The sequence below is a fragment of the Glycine soja genome, chromosome 7, assembly GCF_004193775.1.
Source record: "Glycine soja cultivar W05 chromosome 7, ASM419377v2, whole genome shotgun sequence".
NCBI lineage: Eukaryota > Viridiplantae > Streptophyta > Magnoliopsida > Fabales > Fabaceae > Glycine > Glycine soja.
Window position 1 is genome coordinate 46,230,059 of NC_041008.1, and position 23,748 is coordinate 46,253,806.

The 23,748-nt window shown below is 33.8% G+C and overlaps 5 protein-coding genes and 1 pseudogene across 6 annotated transcripts; 4 read left to right on the top strand and 2 right to left on the bottom strand.

The window, feature by feature from the left end:
- The first annotated feature begins 1,094 nt into the window (after positions 1–1,094).
- LOC114417669 (PLASMODESMATA CALLOSE-BINDING PROTEIN 5-like) lies at positions 1,095–2,249 on the top strand. The gene is made up of 3 exons (XM_028382770.1): positions 1,095–1,252; positions 1,441–1,689; positions 1,962–2,249. Exons 1-3 carry the CDS (start codon positions 1,186–1,188, stop codon positions 1,994–1,996), a joined length of 351 nt encoding a protein of 116 aa, XP_028238571.1. The 5' UTR covers positions 1,095–1,185; the 3' UTR covers positions 1,997–2,249.
- A 1,977-nt stretch (positions 2,250–4,226) lies between these two features.
- Positions 4,227–6,967, top strand: LOC114420228 (CASP-like protein 2B1). Its single transcript, XM_028386123.1, has 3 exons — positions 4,227–4,871; positions 4,952–5,084; positions 6,486–6,967. The coding sequence occupies exons 1-3, from the start codon at positions 4,648–4,650 to the stop codon at positions 6,732–6,734; spliced, it is 606 nt and encodes a 201-aa protein (XP_028241924.1). The 5' UTR covers positions 4,227–4,647; the 3' UTR covers positions 6,735–6,967.
- Positions 6,968–8,822: 1,855 nt separating this feature from the next.
- LOC114420229 (protein NAR1-like) lies at positions 8,823–14,773 on the top strand. 2 transcript variants are annotated; one of them, XM_028386124.1, is made up of 11 exons: positions 8,823–9,299; positions 9,382–9,452; positions 9,685–9,838; positions 10,883–11,069; positions 11,535–11,661; positions 11,852–12,032; positions 12,128–12,177; positions 12,261–12,432; positions 13,401–13,527; positions 13,653–13,744; positions 14,195–14,773. In XM_028386124.1, the coding sequence occupies exons 1-11, from the start codon at positions 9,186–9,188 to the stop codon at positions 14,345–14,347; spliced, it is 1,428 nt and encodes a 475-aa protein (XP_028241925.1). In that variant the 5' UTR covers positions 8,823–9,185; the 3' UTR covers positions 14,348–14,773. The 2 variants fall into 2 exon arrangements, with proteins under 2 accessions (XP_028241925.1, XP_028241926.1); XM_028386125.1 differs by having other exon boundaries at positions 11,855–12,032.
- Positions 14,774–15,194: 421 nt separating this feature from the next.
- On the bottom strand, positions 15,195–17,117 carry LOC114420230 (annotated as a pseudogene).
- A 1,442-nt stretch (positions 17,118–18,559) lies between these two features.
- On the bottom strand, positions 18,560–20,526 carry LOC114420231 (cytochrome P450 71D8-like). The gene is made up of 2 exons (XM_028386127.1): positions 19,542–20,526; positions 18,560–19,377 (listed from the first exon to the last, which is right to left on the bottom strand). Exons 1-2 carry the CDS (start codon positions 20,472–20,474, stop codon positions 18,742–18,744), a joined length of 1,569 nt encoding a protein of 522 aa, XP_028241928.1. The 5' UTR covers positions 20,475–20,526; the 3' UTR covers positions 18,560–18,741.
- A 1,690-nt stretch (positions 20,527–22,216) lies between these two features.
- On the top strand, positions 22,217–23,503 carry LOC114420232. Its single transcript, XM_028386128.1, has one exon. It carries the CDS (start codon positions 22,268–22,270, stop codon positions 22,790–22,792), a length of 525 nt encoding a protein of 174 aa, XP_028241929.1. The 5' UTR covers positions 22,217–22,267; the 3' UTR covers positions 22,793–23,503.
- The last annotated feature ends 245 nt before the right edge of the window (positions 23,504–23,748 follow it).

Consider the following 23,748-nt stretch of genomic DNA (forward strand, 5'->3'; position numbering starts at 1 on the left):
ATACTGATGCCAGGATTTACTGCAAAAAATGCAGAGTTCTGCTCCAGAAAAATTCGAAAGAAATTCAAACCAAAAAATAAAAATGAAGTAATTAACAAAAAGTTGATATTGGTAAGCAAAAAGTTCCTGTGTTAAAACATAATGGATTGAAATAGGTATTAAGAAATTGAAAATCCTTTCTGACATGAAGAATGCTAATATATATTCATGTTATGTGATGTATTATCAAGTTTCAACTATTGAAAATTCTTTCTTGCTGTTATCCATCTAGTATTATATTTTATTATTGCATTAATTCCATGGCATTTTATCACAAAACAAGAGCAAACATTTGCTGCAACGGTTTGTGCATTATTCAAAAAAGAAATCCCTCCTCGTGGAACTTTATTCCTAATCCTAATCATTTTGGAGTTATTGTTAATCCTTTAGGCAACAAGGGTCCCAGGATGGAAATGAGACAAATAATTGAACTAGATGGAGTGGCTTGGTAAGAACTCTATTGGGTCTATTGAGAAGGCATAAATAATGAAAAGAAACCAGTTCTTTATTTACAATGCCTTTAGGGATCCTGACTTCTGCTTTATGGCCTGATAGCTTGCTTGGAAAATTGGTCATCTAGATTCCTCATTGCAAAAGAAAATATGCTTGGAATGGACCTACTGAACTGTTTGTTCTTCATATTTTGTACAATGAAAGCTGAGAACAGTATCTTAACCAAAACTAGAATTGCATAAGATAATTTTTGTCCTACACCCCAGAATTATTGATCCCTATAAGTACTGCTGTGAAGGTCCTCTTAGTATACTTTCTCTAGCATCTACATTTGTCTACTCTTATAAGGCAAGTTATCAGGGGATTTAAAATATATCAAAATACCATATTTGGAATGTCCATATCTAACATCCCGGCTATAAGAAAAGGGAAAATTTTGTATGACGGTGATAGAGACATTCTAAAGAAAAGAAAAGTTTGAAGATATCGTGACAACGAAGACATGGAAGTAGGACCATATAGCTTGGTGTCTCTGTCGTTGAAGAAAGAGAGTGTATCTATATTATATTCTGAGACTCTGAGCCTTTCCCTCTTCAGAATGAAACTTTATAAAGAGAGTAGCACTTATAAGAATATTTTTCAGCCATTACATGAAACATAAATCAAGGTTAGATAAGAAGCTCCTGAAGAGCAATGACTTCAACAATGCTCAAAATTTTGATGGCTCTGCTCCTTTTGTCTCTATCTTTTCAAGCATATGGTAAAATCAGCATTACCTCTACATGAGTTCTGCTAAGTTTATTGATTTTTGCCTTATTAAAAGGAAAGAATTCATTGTGCCTTATATGTGGCCATTGTTATGGAAACTAAACTAAAACCACTAATTTATTTTTTTGTTAGAAGCCAAAGACTAGTGTAGTGTCTTATTGAGTTATTGGAAAATTTCAGGACAATTTGAGGAATGGTGCATAGCAGATGAGCAGACCCCAGATGACGAGTTACAGAGGGCCATGGAGTGGGCTTGTGGAAAGGGTGGAGCAGATTGCAGCAAGATACAAGTGAATCAACCCTGTTACCTTCCAAATACCTTGAAGGACCATGCCTCTTATGCTTTCAACAACTACTATCAAAGGTTCAAAAACAAAGGAGGCTCTTGCTATTTCAATTCTGCTGCAATCACCACTGATCTTGACCCAAGTAAGATCTCTAAATAACCTCTCATAACTCATGTCGATATAACAGTTATTTAGTATATACAATTGTCTGAATGTCAAAAAAAAAAAATTGTCTGAATGCTTTATCCTTTCATTCATAGTAACAACTACTAAGACATTGAATACCCAATGCCCAATGGGGCATAAGTAGCTTGAATTTGATTATTGGACCATATCAATTGATTTTACAGAATCTTATTTGCATTTTGTAGTACCAATGGTAAATGATATTATCGTATTTTTGTCCAATGGCAGGTCATGGCTCATGCAAGTATGAGATTGTTCCTTGAATAAAGTTTGAAGTAACATATTTTCTTACATCAAAGACAGTAAGACCATATTTTGCGGTTGAACTTTGGAGGGAGTAAAGGAGTCGGTGCTTTTTTCTGTCCACGTTTCTTAAATTCTTATTGTTCCATCTCTTGATGTCAAAGTAAAACTGTACCGTGGCGAAATGACGTTGAATTCTTCTATTTCTGTAGTTTAAATGATCAAATTATAATTTCTCTCTTTTTATAATAATGAGATTTTTTTAATTTTACATTTTTCATCATTCACATAAAATTAAATTATTAAAATTTACTCATTTTATGTCTCATAATAAAGATAAACAGTGTTGTTACTAATGAAATCACACTTGTTCATGATGATGTACAAGGGTGTTATTACAAGATATTTACAATGTTGAGAAGTAACTGTAATAACAGAAAAATGACAGTCAAGTTACAGCTATGTTGAAACTAACAACTAACTAATGAGTCAAGTTAACTAACTAATCTGTCAAGACTTACCTTCTTTTAGAAGAGTGTTCTTACTTGATCGTTGCCCATATTTTATTTGTGTTTGGGTTTTTTTTTTTAATCACTTTGCAACAGCGAGTTACTTTACTACAAGTTCTTTTTTTATTTTTTGTTTTGTCTTAACCTTCTTGTTTATAAGGAAAATAGATTCAATTAATCTAGAGTTTGATCAAGAAGTAAGTAGAGTTTAATCGAGAAATAAATAAAATTTGATTAAAAGTTATTTTCGTCGAGGATCGAATTTGGATATTATATATAAATTCAATTTTAACTTCAAACACTAATGACTTGTGTTTAATTAGTTGGACCTAAGTGGATGGAGTAACCAGTTTTTTTTTTTTTTTAACACAAATTAGCAAATTGGTAAATAGTCAAATTCTGTGGTCCTTTGCTTTGTTACAATTTACAAAAGAAGTTTTTTTTTTTCACAGACAAATATCTCTTTATGAATTATATCCCCGAAGGCTGTATGACCCCACTGCCGAGAGGCACACTCATCATTCATATGTTTTAAATTCCCATAAGAGTAATGCATAGGTAGATAGATATTGAGTAAACAAAATTTAATAATGAAAATTTTGGTGAAAGAGATTATAAAAAGATGTTACTTAAAGAGTCTTCTGTTTTTTTTAGTCATTATAGCTAAATTTATTCTTAAAACAAAAATGGAGCTTAACCAAACATGATCTGAGATTACTACCGATACCATTGTACTAGGGCAAAGAACCAGCCATTAAGTTCTTAAGAATTATAATTTGATCGCTTATATTGATTAAATCATGCTGATAGACTGACTGACATCAGAAGAAACATAAGAGGAAAAATTATGCATTTTGGATTGAAATTATAAAAGACTTGAAATAACTCCTGTTCACACATAGGAGAGCAAACCAACCACTTTTAAAAGTTAGGCTAGAGAGTGCTGTGCTTAGTGGAATGAAGTGTTGCTACCTAGTGGGTCATCTCATTGGACACACATGATTTATCCTCCTTTAATACACTTGGCAATGCGCGTGTGGACTCTCATTTTATGAGCCTAATGATAATGTACAAATTTTGGTGATATGTGAACATGTGAACTCAAAAAAACCACAAACACATACTTGCCAGCACATGGTCCACCATAACATACATACAAATAAATCAATCATCTAGATATCGTTAATGATTGTTTCTTCAACTTCGTGCCTTTTTATGCTCTTAAAATTTCAACAATCAAGTTTACACTCACTCACTTTTACTTCAGCCATTTCCACGAAAGGAGAATTATATTTGGCTTGACACCATTATTTGCAACCTCCAAAACAAACTTTAAAGTAAATTAAATTGTAGTTATGATACATAACTCATTAAAGTATACAAAGTATTGGGAGGCATGTTATTACAATAATGATACATAAACATTCATCTATTTCAAATACTTCATTAACATTCATTATTTTTTTTTATCATATCATATCACTTAGTAATTATTATATTTCCATTTTTTTTCTTTTCTATCCCTTACTTTTACTAGTTTACTAGTATTAAATTAAATTGATTCGTGGTGTCCACAAATTATGTTTGATTCGGTATTCGCTAACCATGTGTTTGTTAAGGGCTAGGCAAAAGAAATGGGACAATGGACACCATAAAACTCAACCATACGGTCCTTAAATGACCAGAATTAAAGGCACTCCTTACCTTACCTTGTCAGACACAAATATTGGGACGAGAAACTGTTGCTCATTTCTAGAAAGGAGAAAAGAGCTCTAAAAACCACATTTTTCTTGACATGTAGTAGTCTATAAATAAATGCAAGAACTAGAAATGACAGACTCCTTAATAAATGACCCCATCTTTTGTATGATAGGATAGCTGAGTTTCCTTTGTGTTTGTGAATACGTGTTCTCTGTCTTCTCAGCTTTGACCAGTTGGCACGCACGCTACGCTACGTTGCGTTTTGTTTTGTTTTTTTTTTTTTCTTTCCATCATCACTCTTTTGGAAATTTAAGGCCAGATTTTGTGTTGTATATAATAGTGGAGACCTCAGGGTTGTTCATCTCTTTTTCTCACTTGTTTGTTTCCTCATATTTCTTGGTGTTTTTTAGGCTTTCTTGTTCTGTTTTGTCCTATCTAAGTGTTGATCTTAAAGGGGGAAAATGAGTTACTTGGGTTTGGGTGTTAGTCCTGGTACAGTTCCAGTGTACCATGGAACAAAACTCAAAGTGTTGGATAGGAGGGTGAGGATAACAGAGCTGGTGTTAAGGTGTGTGAGCCTTGGTCTAGGAGCTGTTGCAATTGTTCTTGTGGTGACTGATTCCCAAGTCAAGGAATTTTTCTCCTTTCAGAAGAAAGCTAAATTTACAGACATGAAGGCTTTAGTGTGAGCTCTTCTTTTTTCTCTTTCAGTCTGAAAATGGTTTTCTTCTCTCCTAATCCTAATCCTAATCCTAAACTTTGCAGGTTCCTGGTAGTTGCCAACGGACTAACTGTTGGGTACTCCTTAATCCAAGGATTGCGCTGTGTTGTGAGTATGATTAGAGGAAATGTACTCTTCAACAAGCCCTTTGCTTGGCTCATTTTCTCTGGTGATCAGGTACCTATATAATCTCACTCTTCTCTCTGCCATAGAATAAGTGTGTGGTTGGTTTCACGGCTAAAAGTATCAGAATTGATTTTCTATTCCATCATTTTTTTTTTGGGTAAGCCTATTCCGTCATATGTAATCTTAAACTTCATAAAAATGCAAATGTTTCGTTATTGGAGGTAAAATTGATTTTGCATTAGATTGAAAAGTTTTACATCAAAGTTACTCTCAAGATAAAAGCATATAAGCATAAATAATTTCAATTCATAATCAATTTTATTCAGTATGTTTAATTGTGCTGTCGTTTAAAGAAAATTGATTCACTTTTCTACATTAATAATGGAACAGCTCTTGAAAATCAATGAAACAAGTCTGTATAGCTTTAACTTTGTCACATTTATTTTTGTGGTTTCAACGTGAAACCATACACATAAACGTTCACTCAAGTACACACTAAGTGTATATATTTCCTCGGCACTGCACCATGCCCAAAAGCCAAGAATGAATACTTTTTGCTTTTTGGGTTCTTGTTCTTGGTAGCTAATTTAGCAACTGCCCAAAGCTGAACCTCGACCATGTGGTACTTCTCATTTTTTTTTCAATGAGTTCATCCCAAGTTCCAAACTTTTTTAAATTAATGCATCAAATTGATCAATGAATGGATATAAAACTAATTAGGCAAATCCACCAAAGGAGGGAGTCATCGACTTTCCATTCAAACATTTGATCCTGTCCTAAGCATTTTGCTCTTCACATAAATACCTGTGTCAGAATCTGAGAGTGGGGTCGGGTTTTTGTTTTGTTGAAGTCGGGGTTCAAATAGCCAAATTTGTATAGCAATTCATAATTATCTCAATTTTGCCCCATGAAGCATGAGAAACTGGTACACTACTGCGGGATCCCATGGAAACCGTCGTACAGGGGAGACACTCACCACATATATCATAGATTCTTACTTAATCCCCTTTGGGATCCCATATGTAGTTGTTGAGAATTAATTTTTTGTCTGAAATCATCCAAGCACTTATAGGACCACGCGTTATAGTATTATTGGAAAAAACTTGTATTGACCTTCTTCTGTTCTTTGGGGGGGACACAAACAGACCTTCCTTAAAGACAGTTTTATTTATTTATTTCAGTTTAAAGAAATGAATTCTGGATCCTAAAGAAACATTAAAAAAAAAAAAAATCATAGTTGATAAGTTTAATAAGGAGTACTTTTACTACACAACATGATAACAATAACATGTTTGGTTTGCCTTCACTTTTACCAAAGTCAATTATGGCTTTTCATGTTGAAGGAAAAACAATACTGAGTTGTTTCCAGTTTTTCATGGTGTCACTGTGCTTCACAGTGAATGTAAACACACTACAGGTGTAGTTGAACGTTGCTACCATCTATTTGTACAGGTGATGGCATATGTGACTGTGGCTGCAGTGGTGGCTGCATTGCAATCTGGGGTGCTTGGAAGGACAGGGCAAGCAGAACTTCAGTGGATGAAGGTGTGCAACATGTATGGGAAATTCTGCAACCAAATGGGAGAAGGGATAGCTAGTGCTTTTGTTGTTAGCCTTAGTATGGTGGTCCTGTCATGTATTTCTGCTTTTAGTCTCTTCCGTTTGTATGGCACCAACAAAAATAAATATGCAGGTTGGTAGGTACTATTGGGAGCTACCATCACCATGGTTTCTTCAAGTTAACGACCAACCTACTCCACTTACCACTCTTTCTTGGTCAATATAGTAGTTTTCTAATTTGTAAGGCTTTTTGTTAATGATCAAACAATGTTATAGTGAATTATGAATTATGATGGCAATATGTGAATTTCGACTGTCGCTGATTTACCTTTTCGATGCTTGTAGATACTAAATACTAGAAGATTTTATAGTGAGACATCGTGCCTTTCTCCTGGACAATCAGATTTATTTCCTTTCTTTTCTTTAATTTAAAGGGAGTCAAACTTTGGATATTAAGAAATTTAAAATAATTCACAAACTGATCACTACTTGAGTTAGATATACACAAAATTAAGGTTAAAATTTAGGAGCAGCCAACAAATATAAATAGATTTTATTTTATAAATATATAAATAATAAATTTTATATAAAATATTCATAATTATGTATTTTTTTTTTATAAAAAAAATTATCTACTATTGCCAAGCTACCAAATGAATCAAATTTGTACATTTTTTTTTCTTATTTTGCTTTTCATTTCTCTTTTGGGGCGTTTCGGTTCTATCAAATGAAGCGAAAAAGAAAAGGCTTTGAAATGTAATAAATAAATAGATGATAAATGATAAAGGATGGGGTAGAAAGCAATAAACACAAAAATAATATCATATAAATTGTTGTATAAATAATATAAAAAATTGTTATATAAATTATTATACATGTATTACATCTCAATATGTAATTATTAATATGATGGAAAAGGATTTTAAAAAAATATCGCTATACACTTTGTTGTACAAATTAAATAAAAATAAAAAGTCCACTGTGAAAATTAGGGTACAATAATTAAATAGCTTAAATATACTTTTAATCATTTATATTTTTATGTATATTTGGTATCCTATACTCTTTCTTACTATCATTGTGTAATATAATTGGCACATTATCTTATCACTTAAGCATATAATGAAAGATTCAATCAAAATTTCTAGCTGCATATGAAATTTTTTTTTGAAAAGAGATCAAACTTTTAAATAAATTTCAATATCTTGATGGATTAGTTTTTAATTTTCATTTGATGAATAATGTGGTTCATCCAAAAATTCAATTTAATTATTTATGGTTTTAAAGTCTGTCAAAATAATTTTTTTTGAAATATTATTGATTTTGGGCTACCATTTTGAACCTTTTAAACCAATTCAAAAGGTGAAACTTGTTTGTTCAGATTCATTATCAATCATGAAACTCAATTGATGTTTAAATCAAAAATAGACTATCAGTGAAAATCATGTAAAAAATAAGTATAAAAAATAAACAAAAAGAATTTGATATTAAATTTTTATTTTTTTACACATGTTTGATTTGCTTTTTACTTATTTTTGTCATGTTTATGACTTTTTTCGATTGCTCATTAGATTTACTCTAATGAGACAGTTTTCAAAATATAAAATATTTAATTGAATTGCCAAATTAAATATAATAAAAAATACTAAAAAGTGTATTTTAACTTATTTAAATTATACATTTCATCCTTTCAATAAGACATTGTTTTAAAATTTCTTTGTCCTTTATTATAAGTTTGCTTTTTAACTGTCTTTTGTATTGATAAAATATTCTTAATTATTTTATTCAATAAAAATTAAATGCTATGAATTGCATTTTTCTCATATTGAAAAATGAAAGAGTTTAGTTTTAAAAATTAGAACTCCACTATTCTACTCCTGTTATTCTCTCTCCATAATAAAATATTTAGGGGCAGTTTTGAAAAAAATACAATTATAAATAAATTAATAATAATAATTAAATTAATTATTTTCTTAATATGCATGAATAATTAACAATGTTTTATATTAGAGACAAACAAAGTACATATTTTTTTGAGAGTACATATTTTATACTTTATATGGTCGATAAACCGAGGAGGTCTAGCTAGAGCAGAATGAATATATGAATGTTTGTAAATCTCTTTGTATCTGTTTTTTATTGTCATATATAAAAAAAATTTAAAAAAATAAATTATAAAATTTATTCTAGAACTAGACCTAGAGAGTACTAGTAGAATATAGATAGATTTTGGAAATTCAACAACAACAAAAAAAAAAGAGATAGAATTTAGACAGGGCAAATATTCAGAACACGACCTCCGTTCGTAATCGCAATTCGCAATACACCCTAAACACAGATTCACTGTTCACAGAGTAGCATTTTCCGTTGTTTGTTTTGTTGCTTCATTGATCTCTCTTCTGTGCTCTTCCTTCCTTTGACTTAACGACGGAACCGAACAAACACTATTTGTATTTGTGGCTATGGCTGTGGCCTAATTTCCTTCCCTTCCCCCAATCAAAAACCCTAAATTAATCCTTCGATTGATTCTTTGTTCATTCATTTACTAGTGTACTGCTGCTACTGCTAGCTATTAAATTGTGAGAGTCAGAGATGTCGGAGAAATTCTCGGCAGCACTTCGTATTGGAGATCTCAACGATTACATCGCACCATCGCAGGCATGCATAGTCTCCCTCAAAGGATTAAAAAAGAATGATAAACCGGAGGTATTTTCATTTCCTTCTATTCTTCGGAATAATCACAATATCTTTGTCAAACCCTTCTTGCTCACATGTAATTTCTCTCTAGGTATCAATTGCTAACAAGCAGGTCAACTTTGAACCTGTTAAAATTTCGCTTAAGGATTGTTTGGCATGCAGGTTAGTCTCTCTCTCTCTCTCTCTGCTTAGTACCCCTAGTTTTTGGGGTAAGCTCTATTAACAAGTCAACGGATGTATTTTGCTGCTGTACTTGTTTCTGTGTTTAGTAAATGCTTAATGACATCACATTAAAAATTTTACATTGATTGTGTTTCTTAAGTCTATGGTGTTGTTGATAATGTCAAAGTGCAACTTTTATTTGGAATCATAATTTATTTGTCTGGTAATGCAGTGGATGCGTCACATCAGCAGAGACAGTTATGCTGGAGAAGCAAAGTTTGGATGAGTTTCTGAACAATATTAATTCAGGAAAGGCCGTGATTGTGTCTCTTTCTCCCCAGTCAAGGGCTTCTATTGCTGTTCATTTTGGCATTTCTCCAATTCAGGTGACACTTTAGATGTTGCTTTGCTCATTATAATTTTTTGGGTTAAATATGTTTTTGTTTTTGGTACCTCTAAAATGAAAAAAATAAAAATTGAGAGGGCAATCTCTGGTGCAGCAGTAAAGTTGCGCACTGGTGACTAATTGGTCATTGGTTCGAATTCAGAAACAGTGTCTTTGCATATGCAAGGGTAAGGCTGCATACAGTGACCTTCCCTCATACCTTTGCATAGCAAGGAGCTTTCTGGTACTGGGGTACATTAGTGTTTTTTTATAATCCCTCCTAAATCTAAAATCACCTCATTTAGTCCTTGTTGCTAATATTAAGCCCTGATGTGGCTAACAGAAGTCCACATAGGCATTTCACTTGGCATATAGTAATGCGCACATATAACGCGCTTGCCACTTCACCAAATTTTTTTCTGAACCAAAAAATTATTCCACACACAACGGTGGGCTTTCCTTCTCCATTTGCACTCCAAGTTTTAATCATAAGAAAGCCTCCCCATGTCTCACCTTCTATAGTGTCATGCTAACCATAGTTGCCACCGTCTCTGCTCTGCGCCACCGTCTCACCTCTGTTGCCATTACCTAAAAACCAATGTCACCATCTCATTCTCCCCTTCTATCTTGGCCGACTGGCCGTTGTCTGATGAGATAATGTTTTCTGGCTAATTTACAAAGTCTATGCATTTGTTTTCATGATTTGAGGAAAATTTTGGAAAAGTCAATTTGAGGTGGAAAGTGAGTGGACACATGCCAATTGCCAATTGGGATGTCTCTGGATTTCCATTAGCCATGCCAACATTTAATAGAATCTTGTTAATGGTAGGGACTAAATATGGTGATTTCAAATTCGAGAGGGATGAAAACCTTCAAAGAAATTATAGGGACCAAAACCAATATGTGTTAATTTAACAGAGACTAAAATTATATTTAACCCTTTCAAAATATTTTTACAAGGTTCTCACTTGAAATACATCTTGGAAGAAAAATCCAACTTTCTTCTTGTTTCCCCTGGCTGAAAGTCAAACTCTTGCCATTGCAGGCTTTCAAAAAGCTGACAAGATTTTTTAAATCCTTGGGAGTGAAGGCAGTTTTTGATACAAGTTGTAGTAGAGATTTGACCCTTGTCGAATCTTGTGTGGAGTTCATCACAAGGTATAGACAGAATCAGTTGGTTGATGATGAGAGGAGTAAATCAAGCCTACCTATGATTGCATCAGCTTGCCCAGGTATAGAAGTTAAACATATCAAGATCATAGTATTGGCAAATTTGGCAAATTGTGTCTGTGAAGCACATAGACTTGGATGCTGGACATGACTTGACACATGAATAATGACTCGGCAAAATCCAAAATATAAGAACACAACAAAGTTAAGTGTATTAAAAATTATATAATATATTAAGTTGTCAATAAGCACACATGTTTAGGGGTTATATATGACGTGTTAAATGAACTTGTGTAGAAGATCTTGAAAAAATGTTAGATGAAGTTTTTTAATTCTGACTTTTGAAGTAGAAATGTAAGCTGAAATTTAAGGATGTTGTGTTGACTATGGTCTGTGTTTCTCCTTGTTTCTGTTGTGACTTGTGATTGCCTCATACTATTTCATTGTGTTAGAAATATAGGGTTGTGGGCCAGAACTACTTTTCAATGTGCATAATAATGGTTGTTGATATGAACATCTATGTGCAGGTTGGATATGCTATGCTGAAAAGCAACTTGGATCCTTTGTTCTACCTTATATTTCATCAGTAAAGAGTCCACAGCAAACAGTTGGAGCTATCATAAAGAACTATGTGTGCCAAGAATTAGGACTCAGGTTGCATATTAGTTCCAAATTATAATTTGAGATGGAAAGCAACATGCATTTACCTTGAAGATGAGGGAGGCCACTTAATCTTTTGATGATTATGATGCCTCAGTCGTTATTCATATACTCATGACATATTTTGCCATGATGCAATTTCCAGAGTTATATGCATAGTAAAACACTTGAATGATTGTTTTAGCAGGCCAGAAGAAGTTTACCATGTCACCGTGATGCCTTGTTATGACAAAAAGCTTGAGGCTGCTAGGGATGACTTTGTTTTCCAATTTGAGTCCCATGTTGAAGGGCTTGAGAGTGAAATTAACATGATTTCAGAGGTAGATTCAGTATTGACAACTGGAGAAGTTTTGGAATTGATTCAGGTTATATAAATTTGCTGCATTCCATCTTTTTTTGTGATTTTTTTTTCTTTTAACGTAACTTATGATACTAATGCACATTTGGTTCAATCTTACAGTCAAAAGAAGTTGATTTTAAAAGCCTAGAAGAGACTCCTCTGGACAAAATGTATGAAACTAACTTTTGCTTCCATTATTTAATTTCATGTGTTTATCGAACAATGGTGTTCAGATGTAGTATGGTGCTTGCAGACTAACAAATATTAATGAAGAAGGATACCTTTATGGGGTCCATGGAAGCTCTGGAGGTTATGCGGAAACAATATTCCGATATGCTGCTAAAACACTTTTTGGAAGACAGATTGATGACCCTTTGACCTTCAGAAACATCAGGAATTCAGATTTTCAGGAAGTTACTCTGGAGGCAAGTTCTTTTGAACTTTATAATATTATTATTATGCTCGTGAAGAAGGTTGTTATCCGGAAGGTGGTTATCAGTATCTTTTGTGTGCGGTATCTAACTATAAAATATTGAGTATTCATGCATTATAACAAATTGGACAATAAGTAGTTTTTAAGAGCCATTTCTTGATGATATAAATTTCCAACGCAGTTTCTGGCTGTGATGTGTTTTATTTAATTTCTCTCATTATTTCTTTGAAATATCATCATTCTTTCATAATAAGAGTCCATGATTATTCCTTCACCAGCAACCTTTGCTGCTATCATTTTTTCATCCTGCAGTTGCAATTTATGTTGCTTTGGTCCCTGAATGAATGTTTTCATTTGCACAAATTAGTTCTCTGAGGGATGAAATTATTTACAAGTTGACAATTTTGTAAGATAGACTTTTAGCAAGTATAGAGCCTCTTCAAGGAACAAACCAACATAAATTATCACTTTTTGACAAAATTATGTATTAACTTGAAGATAATTTGGGGGTTTGTTGTGCCTTGTATAGCTAGAGCTTGTTTATCTGGGTATATATGATATAATGCCATGCTATATCATGTTGTAGATAGAATAGGCTATTAGTTTTCGATATGTCATCTAGATTTATTTTTCAAATTGGGTTTTTTGATTTGGGATTATTTATTGTTATTTGTTATTTTGGATTATCTCATTCTGGCTCAAAATAGGATTATTTGATTAGGATGTATCACAATGTTAGGTCTATAAATAAACCATAGTATAAACAGTTTATTCACTTTTTGCTTAGTCTTGATATTTTGTTTCCTTTGGAGAGTTTGTGAATCCTAATTAAAGGGAGTACCCTGCCAAAGCCAAGAGGACTTGGAGGAGTACTCTTGCTTACTGTTCTAGAGTACCCTGCCAAAGCTAAGAGGACTTAGAAGAGTACTCTTGCTTACCGTTTTACATCTGTCTGTGCAGGTGGAGGGAAAAACAGTGTTGAAATTTGCTCTCTGTTATGGTTTCCGGAACCTGCAGAACATTGTACGAAAACTTAAAAATGGGAAATGTGATTATCATTTCCTAGAAATTATGGCATGCCCTTCAGGTACCGTGTTTTTCCTTCATCATAAATTTTATTTATTTGTTGGTTTTTGTTTGTTATCAATATTTTTTCACGAGGCCCATAAAATTGGTAGGTATTGAACTGAAAGAGAATGTTCATTGGTGCAGGTTGCTTAAATGGGGGAGGTCAAATTAAACCAAATTCAGGGCAATCTCCTAAAGAACTAAGTCAGTTGTTAGAATCAGTTTACATGGAAAATGTAAGTAGTATTATCTCAGAGAAGCTAGTATTTTAATTTGGACTCTTCTTTAAAAGTTTGACTTGCATAAGGATGCATAAGTGTTTGTCTGCATCTGCATTAGTGGGAGCATCGAAAGTCTGAACATTGCATGGATTCTTGTAGGACAAAATTACGAACAATTGTTAGTCTGTATCCCTATTGATGCTCTACCATATTTGCTTCATTGTCTCTAGGCGCTACAAATAATTTGTCATCGGTGATTTGACCCTTTTTTTTTTGTTAATTGTGGAACAGCTTTTGAATATTGAAAACTTTTTTTCCTGTTTAACTGTATTAGTAATTAATTATTTCTTGCGTCAAACATGTTAGTTTGTGAGTAGCGTCAGTGGAGTTTGTTGTACTGTTTTGCTCTTTTCTGCTATCAAAATTTTAATTAGGGACTGATTATGTTTCTTCTATATATGATAGGTTTTGGTAGCATCACCATTTGACAATCCCATCATTAAAGGCTTATATGACAAGTGGCTTGAACAGCCTGGTTCTGTGAAAGCTAGGAGATACATGCACACACAATATCATCCTGTTGAAAAAAGCATTACTTCTCAGTTGCATAATTGGTGAGGTGTTGAAACTGAACTTTTCATATTGTTTATTCTCAAGGTCATTTTGTGGTATTACTATTAGGCGGAAGAGTACTTTAATCCTTTTGCTATGGCTCCTTGTGGATATGTTTGCATATTGGAGTCGTCCAATTTTGGTATTGAACAGATTTTTTTGATGTATATAGATCCTTGATCTGCACCCATTTAGATAGAAAGAATTATGCATTTTGTAATTTACCATCTGGACCTCGGCTTTGTTGTTCCTGCGGGTCCTCTATTATTTTTAGGATCTAGGTTCTCAATAAAATATTCCTTGATTACGTGTTGGTGTGAGTGACTGATTAGACGAGAGGACTAGAGTGACAGTGCAGTTGTCGGAGCACAAATTGTATGCTTTACATTTATGTACTCTTAAATTTGAATGAAGCAACAAATATTTCTCTGATTTCCTTTGTTGTGGTTAATGCATGGTATGCGGCTAAATTGAGCGATGGTAACAACTAGCTGAGATAAAAAATTTGAACAAGGAACAAATCATTGATGTTATTTACGCAAGTTGATGTTTTATTCTTCCATCATTTACTGATTTCGCTGCATCAGAACTTTATCTGGTTTTGTTCATACGATTCATTGCTGTTGCTCCGTTTTGGCAACCGTCAGAATTTCTGGATAACTATAGATCGCAAGAGCTAAAATCCATTAACTTGGAGATTAAAACTCACCATCCGAGTTCTTTTCTTCTTTCCATCTTTGACTGAAGTCTAGATACTAAAGCGCTGTTGTACTTACAAGATTCTTTTACTGATTTGTGGAAAATTAAACTAGCTGTATATGCTTTCAGTATAGAATTTCTTAAACAAGGATGCAAAAGTATTTATCTGGTAAGAGGTTATACCACTTCAAAATCCAAAACCCAACAAATATTTTAATTGAAACTCCTCAATGCCAGCAAACTTCATAATAATTGTTGAGTAAAAAAGATGTCAAACGTTCGGTCTCCGAAAGGCAGAAAAGCATTTCCTCAATAATAATAATAATAATAATACGGGCTCACATGAAATTAAAAGCACTGACTTTGCAAGCACTGATTTAAATGAAGGTGCCTCATTTGCAATTATCATGATGAATTGAAGGGTTGTAAGGAATGGGAATCAAGTGAAGGTTATTTTTCCTTCCAGCCTCAGCTCCAAATGCTTCCTCCATGTCAAGCTCCTCTGGTTTCATTCCTTGTGGGGGAGTTTCCAGTGGTAGAGCAATTTGGCTAGAGCAAACTCAACGCTGGCCATACCGAATGAAATACCCGGACACATTCTCCTTCCTGCCCCAAAAGGAATGTACTCAAAGTCTGTTCCTTTGAAATCAATAGATGCACCATGAAACCTTTCTGGTATAAAACTCTCTGCATCATGCTAGTGCTCAGGATCTCTTCCAATTGCCCATGCGTTCACTATGACTTTAGTCTTGATGGGTATATCGTATCCATAGATCCTGCATGCTTCTCTGCATTCTCTTGGAAGCAACAAAGGAGCTGGTGGGTGTAACCTTAAGGTCTCTCTTATTAATCCTTCAGGTAGTTAAGTTCTCCCATGTTGCTCTCACTGATTGCTTCTTTTCCTCAGAACGTTTGTCTGATCTCAGCTTGTGCCTTCTCCCTTCCTCCTGGATTTCTCATCATTTCTGACATTGCCCACTCTATTACTTTTGCTGAAGTATCGGTTCCAGCTGCAAATATGTCCTGCATAATTAATGTTGAATGTAGTTTCATATATATTTCACATTATAACAAGGACAGAAAAATGACATTGATCCATTAGCATACTTGTTTGAATAATACATGTGGATTCAACAAGATTTTCGTTCTTTTCTTCTCCCATGCCTTTATTTGCTTGATTCTCCTTTATGATCTTATCTAAGATCTTGTCAACCTTGTTATGCATCTTATCCAATTTGGCTTTCAACCCGGTTATGAAATGCATAGGTTTGAAAGAAGGAAACATATCCGCAAGATCGAAGCCATCTGCCACTTCTATTGTTTCCTTTACAATCGACAAAAATCCTTCACAATTTTCAGTAGTTATGTTACCAAACACTTCTACAAACAAAAGTACTTATGAAAGAGTTAATCATGCCGGTGAGATTGATTGGTGCACCTGCAGATGACTGAATTCTTTCTGAGTTTAGCTACCTCTTCTCTATTGGGGGAAAAAGACTGAACCTTCGTTGCACTTCCAACGTACATATTTTCTTCATTTGTCTCTAGTAATCACCATATGGAGCAAAAATGTCTACTAATCCATAGCCAATAATATCAGAAGCAAGAAATTTTGGCCTCTGAGCAAAAGCTAGATCATGTGTTTTCATTATTTCCATAGCAATGGGGATGATACAATCACTGCAGAAATCTCACCTAGTTGTAGGTGCATCAAGGGTCCATATTTTTGGGCTAATTCTCTGAAAGCACGATGAGGAAGTGAACTTGCTGCTTCTACTTGAAGCAGGTTCCCTATGATAGGTAACTTCCATGGCCCTGGTGGCAGTTTATGGAGACCCTTTTGCTTGTAGTTCTTTGCAAGCAAAAGCACTAAGAGTGAAAGGAAGAACTTTATGACTGCCAAGAAAAATTGGGCTTCCATGGTGTGAAGGGCATATCCAAATCCAATTGTTTGGGCATACAACCGACCCTCGTTCTTGACATCATCTACTTGAATATAATTAAATACAAAAAGAAAACTGACTCTGTTCAATGCTTGACAGAACCAGTTTTCTTGTGCAAGGAATCGATCGATCCATATAAGGACGAACTTAGCTAACACGATAAAAAAATTTACTAATATTTTTTTTATCCATAGAAATAAAAAAATTTATAATAACTCACACACACCCAATTCAACCAATCCATTGACTCTACCATACATAGTTGTGATTTGTGTGTATGCGTGTTTGTTGTGCTACGTTGATTAAGCTATACACAGACAACGAACAGCTGGCTTAATTTTAAGAATTTCTCAACTACGTTGCCTTACCAATGGTATATACAAAGATCCTCACCGACCGGCAAAAAATACTGGAGCGGTGAGTTTTGTTTGCGGTGAGTTTTGTTTTGTTTGTTAACAAACGAAAACAATAAAAACGACTTACATTATTTATATAACGATTTTTAGACTTAAATATAATTTTAATCTAATAATTTTTATATTCATGTTTGGTTACTTTCTAATTGAGTAATTTAGTTTTTAAATTTTATTATATGTTAAATTGGGGTCCTTCTTCTTCTGTTGGTTTGGCAATCAAAATTATCGACATTAGTCATCTTTTACTTGGCTGCCAAACTGATGTATATATGTAACCAACGACTTATAAAACATTTAACATATCAAAATATTTTTTAAAAAATAACACGTGATTCTAGTATATTAAAATACGTAGATTCTAATATGGATTTAATTTTTTTAAAAAAATATTTTAACATCTATTTTAAAAAAAAATTGACATGTGAAATGATTTCCACATCATTAATTAGTTATTTTAGTGATTAGTGCATGAAGTTAAGTTTTATCAAGAGTGACAACTTTTAACATCTAAAATTTACTGTCAAAATACTCCCTGGTGTTTGGTCATACTATTCACAACAGGTAATGTAGCATTATGCTAAGACATTTTGTAGAGTTTGGTCAATACTTTGTGGTTATAAATAACCTTTTAATACCTTTCTCCACATCAACCAAACAACTTGTATTGCGGTACCTTCTCTCATTTTTAACTCTAAAGCATTTTGCTCTTATTTGTTGTTAAAATTACAACGTATATATTTTGTCTTAATCTTACTTAAACTAAAAAGAACTTTAATTTTTAAATGTTTCTAAAACTCAACTTTAGAGTTAATTAATTCCTTTCTTGTTCCCAATCAAAACTATATCATCCACAAATAATATACATTTAGGAATAATCTCTTGTACGTTCCTGAATAGCACACTCAAGACTAACTAGTAAAGACCCGATAATGAATCTTGATGTAAACTTATAATTATATTGTAGATCTCCATGACATAAAACTAAATTATTTATCTGCAATTTCAATTTTTGTTCTTAATCTATGCTTAAATCACTTTTATTTTTATAATTATAAATAGAAACTTCAGAAACAGTACATATATATGTGGATAAGGGTATAAATTCATTTGATATTTTCATAAAACGACTTATGAGTTATGAGTGTGTACACTACTACAAATTTACCATGAGCAACTAATTAAGCTGTTCAAGCAAGATCCATGAGTTCATTGAGCACAAATGTGGCCGAGCCTTTTGGGTCACCATTTTCTACATTATGAGTTATTAATTCGACAAACTGACTGGAAGAAAATAAAAAAAGAAGAAGAAAGAAGATAGATATAATGAGGAGAATTAAGAGAGTCAATTGACAATGAAATGATTAAGGGAATGATCATATGGAGAAGGCATCAAATACAGGTTGTTTTTCCTTCCCACTGCAGCTCCAAAGCCTTCAGTCATATCCAAGTCCTCTGGTTTCATTCCATTGGGGAGTTCCCAGTCAAAGTGATAGAGCAATGCAACAAGAGGAAGCTCAACATTAGCTATGCCAAGTAAAATGCCAGGACACATTCTCCTCCCTGCCCCAAAAGGAATGTACTCAAAATTACTCCCTTTAAAATCATTACTTGTGCCATCAAACCTCTCGGGTATAAACTTCTCCGCATCATACCAATGCTTGGGATCTCTTCCAAGTGCCCATGCATTTACAATCACTTTAGTCTTGATTGGTATTTCATATCCACCTATTTTGCATGGTTCCCTGCACTCTCTTGGAAGCAACAAGGGAACAGGAGGATGTAACCTCATTGTTTCTTTGATCACCGACTTCAAGTAGCTAAGTTCATATACATCACTCTCCCGAATTGTTTTCTTTCCCCTAAAGGCTTCTCTTATTTCGGCCTGTGCCTTTTTCATCACTCTTGGGTTTTTCATCAGCTCTGACATAGCCCATTCTAGTACTGTTGCTGAAGTATCAGTCCCAGCCCCGAATATGTCCTGCAATATATGTAGTAAATTATAATAAATGACTAGTCATACCATATGTTATCAGTTTTATCACATAAATCATATAAGTATATAACACAGTTCATGCCCATGTGTTTTTAGAATTAATAATGATATAACTAAGAATTTTATAATAGGTTTAGTGATTTGCTAACCCATATCACGGCTTTGATGTTGTTTATTGTGACTTGGATCTCGAGGCTTCCACTTTTTTGCACTCGCAAAAGAACATCAACAAGATTTTCTTCTGCTTCACCCTTGCCATGGTTTGATTGATGCTGGTTGATAATGTTTTCTAGAATCTTGTCCAGCTCTTTTTGCATGTCCTCCAATTTAGCTTTCATCCGAGTAATGAGATGAATAGGTTTCATAGAAGGGAACAAATCAGCAAGATCAAACCCTCCGGTGAGTTCCACTGCTTTCTTGAGCAAGGCCAAAAGTTTATCTTCATACTCAGATTTTTTACCAAAGGCCGCCCTTGAAATAAGGGTACTTAGCAAAAAGAAAACACTTTTAGAAACATTGACTGGTGAACCTGCACATGCACATAATTGAATGGATTGTATGAGCTTAGCCACCTCTTCTTCGCGAATGAAGGAGAAAGACTGAACCCTCTTGGCACTGAGAAGCTCTAGCGTACATATTTTCCTCATCTGTCTCCAGTAATCACCGTATGGAGCAAAGGCAATATCCGTTGAATCATAGGCCATGATTTTAGGACAAAGGAGTTCTGGCCTCTGCACAAAATTAAGATCATGAGTCTTCATTATCTCCTTGGCCATGTCAGAGGATGACACAACCACTGCAGAAATTTCACCAAGTTGAAGGTGCATCAGAGGCCCATATTTGCGTGATAGATTTTGAAGGGTGTGGTGTGGAAGTGTGCCTGCCCCTGCCAGTTGATGCAGGTTCCCTATTAGAGGCAACTTCCATGGCCCTGGGGGAAGCTTATGAACCACACTCCTTACTTTGATTTTCTGCTTGTAAATTCTTGCAAGCCAAAGCAGCAACAAGAGGAATGAAGTAAGAACCAGGAAGGAAGGTCTGAGTTCCATGGTATGAATGAAAGAGTAGAGTTTGAAACTCATGTTTCTGTATTCCAGTCTGCTCCCACAGCTTCCAGGAATATATCATCGATATAAAAAGAGATCAAGAAGATCGGGAAAGTAATTGATTAGTTACATTAAAAAAAAAAAAAAAAGTTGCCATGCAGTAAACTTAATAATTATATAATAATGAGATGCTTTCAATTTTTCTATCCAAGATACCTCAACATTAGAAACAAAATCCTAGTGGGTTGGACAATTAATGCTTACACTGAACCACTATGATGACGATTTTTTAAATGAACACGTGATGACTTGATCAACATCAACATGATATAATGAGTTGGTCTTATGTTATATCAAAGTAAGTTATAAATTACAATTGCTATTAGTTCATTATAATATAATCGAAATAGAAAGAAAATAAAGTATGATTTTCTCATACAGGACAATGTTGACGTTGAAATTCTGCTTATAGGTGTATAGATCCTCTGCAGTCGTGCTGCCTCTGCAACAACTATCTCAGCCATTGGATTTAAATTAATGGTTATTAAAATTAAGAGTATAAAAAATATACTTAATATTTAATTATGAAGGGTTGAGATGCTGCTGCAGGGGCTACAGACTATATAGATCGAGAATCTAAGTCCTTATATATAGGTGTAGAGGTACTATCTTCAATAAAACTTTGGTTAAATTAATTTGTAGTTTCATGAAGTATTTGAGAATTTTTAGTTAGGTCTTTTAGCTTAAATATTAATTATCACATTATCTACTTAATGGAAGATGATAATCATAGTTACAATTTTAGCGGGCAACAAACATTAAATGTTTGAACTAAATTACAAATTTTATACAATTGAAATACTAAAATCATGAAATTAAAATTTGGAAGATCAAAAGTATGAATTGTGAATTATAGGAGTACAAAAGTGTAATTTAGAAGAAAAAAAAGGTTAAATTATAATTTTAACTCCTCTTTAATTCTTATCTGCAATTTTATTTTTAAATTTTTCATGTGATTTAGTCCCTAAATTTTAAAAGTCTACAATTTTAATCAAATTTTTATCATTATATATGTTTTTTTATTTTTTATATGTTTTAGTTAATTCAATTATGATTAATAATTAAATGTTAATTTCTACCTTATCATAATACTAGCACATGATTAATCAACTGTTAAGTTAAAATGTCAACCTTATACGAAATCAAGAATTAGACAAAAAAATACATTTTTCTAAGAACTGAAGACTAAAATTGCAGGAAAAAAAATAATATCATAAATTAAGAATTAAAAAAATTATAGTTTAAAAAATACTTAAATTTACTTTTAGTTCCTATAACTTTATAAATATGGAATTTTGGTTCTTATAAAAATTCAATTACTCAATTGGTTCTCGATGTTTTTAAAATTGAATAATTTTAGTCCAATATTAGTCGGTCATTCAAAGTTAGACAGAAAATATTGGTGTGGTCGTTATTAATAATATGTGTCATTAATTTATCCATGCAAGAAATTAATAATATTAAAAATAAAAAATGAAATTTTCTTAAATACATTTTAAAATTTGAAAGAAAGAACATCATGTATGCGTGTATCTTAATAAAAAAAAATAAACAACTTTGTGACTTGACAAATATTAATGGTTAAATCTACCAAATTTTCTTTCTTTTTAACCATTCAAAGTTGGAGACTTGCGAGGGTCCCACGGTGGACTGGGGCATGTAAACACCACACGCTTGGAAGATAAGGTATCAAATCAAAATATCAAAAAATGAAGATATATAGAGTCGTATTGGTATCGCATCGAATAGACTTAGTTGAGTGTGGGAAGATGAGAAGTGTGAGCCTGAGACCAGAGCTTCACATTCCAATTTGTTCTTCAAACCCTCCATCATGTGTCAAACCCATCAAATTAGTGGTAGCATCATCGTATGGGAAAAATTTGAAAAATCCACCTTCCAAATTTGCAATCACTCTTAGAGAGCACAGAACAACTTTGGAGCATGCGGCGAGGTTGCCATTACTGAAACATGATTCCGGTATTGTGGTAATGGGAGCGGTGTGTGTGGTGGGGATATTGGCGGTGGTTCTGAGCGAGGAAAAGGCCTTGGCTTTGGGCCCAGAAGGCCCACTTGTGGAAGAGTTTTGGGACAACGTGAGGAGATATGGACTCTACGCTCTCACCGTCAGCACAGGTGCCCTTTACACCATCTTCCGCCCTATAGCAGAACTTCTCAAGAATCCCATTTCCGCAATTTTCATCCTTGCTCTTTTCGGGGGTTCAATCTTCATTGTTTCTCAAGTCCTCTCTGCCATGGTTGGTGTTTCTGAATTTTCTTACGACTTTGGATACTAGACTACCTCCAATTATATTATATGCAAAATAAACCCCTTTATTTATACGTTCTCATCTTATTATTACCGCTTGCTCCACTGCTTCCGGCTAGTCGGTAAAACCCAAAATAGTAGGGATTAGAAACTTTCTTTTACATGTTTTGTTTAGGCTGTTTAAGCATGGCAACGGGCTTGAACCCGTGGAGCTCAATGTCCCCATTTTAACAGAAAATCCGAAGGGTCGAGTTTGGGTTTTTCCCACGGTGTTCGAAGTCCGATCAGGAGTCACTCTCAAATCCACCCATATATATTGAAGCCCTGAAACGGATTTCTCAATTTTCACTCTCACTCACCAATACTACTCCGCCGCTTCTCCGTTCTCACTCCCCAAGACCTCAAGCCAGAACCCTCTCGCACCTCCCAGGCCAACATTATCGCACCTCCACGACCAACAACAACAACCTTCTCGTACTTTTCACTCCTCCAATGAACATCGTCAGCCTCGATCTCACATTTTTTTCCCGTTTCACGCTCATAGCTTAGTTTCTCCTTCTGTTATTTTTTCTTTAGGGTTGGGATTGATTTCGAATTTGGGGGTGTAGGATTGTTGGTATTTTCTTTCAAATTTTGTTAATTTAAGTTGTGATGATTCTTGTTATGCACTTGGATTTGGATTGATTTCTTCAATTTGTCAATCCTATTTGGTTGGGGTTTTTGTGTTTTTGTTTTTAAATCTTTTCTTAGTACTGTTTAGTTTATGTTGTCATGAAAAATTACATTGTTAACAAAATTTTATAAATATGTTGGGAGAGGGCATGGAGTAAATCTGTAATCTCGGGGGCGGGCAAAAACTGATCCCACCCGTCCCATCCGTTGTCATGCCTAGTTTTGTTAATGCCAAACCAAAATTTTCTCATGGATTAAAAAATCAGAACCGTGAATTCGTATGCATTTGTATCTAAAACTTTCATGCTAAAT

Bases quoted from the DNA above. Each gene is read 5' to 3' on its own strand.
- LOC114417669 (XM_028382770.1), top strand. From the start codon at position 1,186: ATGACTTCAACAATGCTCAAAATTTTGATGGCTCTGCTCCTTTTGTCT. The intron at 1,253-1,440 runs GTAAAATCAGCA...GGAAAATTTCAG, and splicing joins TCTATCTTTTCAAGCATATG to GACAATTTGAGGAATGGTGC. The intron at 1,690-1,961 runs GTAAGATCTCTA...GTCCAATGGCAG, and splicing joins CACCACTGATCTTGACCCAA to GTCATGGCTCATGCAAGTAT.
- LOC114420228 (XM_028386123.1), top strand. From the start codon at position 4,648: ATGAGTTACTTGGGTTTGGGTGTTAGTCCTGGTACAGTTCCAGTGTAC. The intron at 4,872-4,951 runs GTGAGCTCTTCT...TAAACTTTGCAG, and splicing joins ACAGACATGAAGGCTTTAGT to GTTCCTGGTAGTTGCCAACG. The intron at 5,085-6,485 runs GTACCTATATAA...CTATTTGTACAG, and splicing joins TCATTTTCTCTGGTGATCAG to GTGATGGCATATGTGACTGT.
- LOC114420229 (XM_028386124.1), top strand. From the start codon at position 9,186: ATGTCGGAGAAATTCTCGGCAGCACTTCGTATTGGAGATCTCAACGAT. The intron at 9,453-9,684 runs GTTAGTCTCTCT...CTGGTAATGCAG, and splicing joins AAGGATTGTTTGGCATGCAG to TGGATGCGTCACATCAGCAG. The intron at 13,745-14,194 runs GTAAGTAGTATT...TATATATGATAG, and splicing joins AATCAGTTTACATGGAAAAT to GTTTTGGTAGCATCACCATT.
- LOC114420231 (XM_028386127.1), bottom strand. From the start codon at position 20,474: ATGAGTTTCAAACTCTACTCTTTCATTCATACCATGGAACTCAGACCT. The intron at 19,378-19,541 runs GTTAGCAAATCA...CATATATTGCAG, and splicing joins ACATCAAAGCCGTGATATGG to GACATATTCGGGGCTGGGAC.
- LOC114420232 (XM_028386128.1), top strand. From the start codon at position 22,268: ATGAGAAGTGTGAGCCTGAGACCAGAGCTTCACATTCCAATTTGTTCT.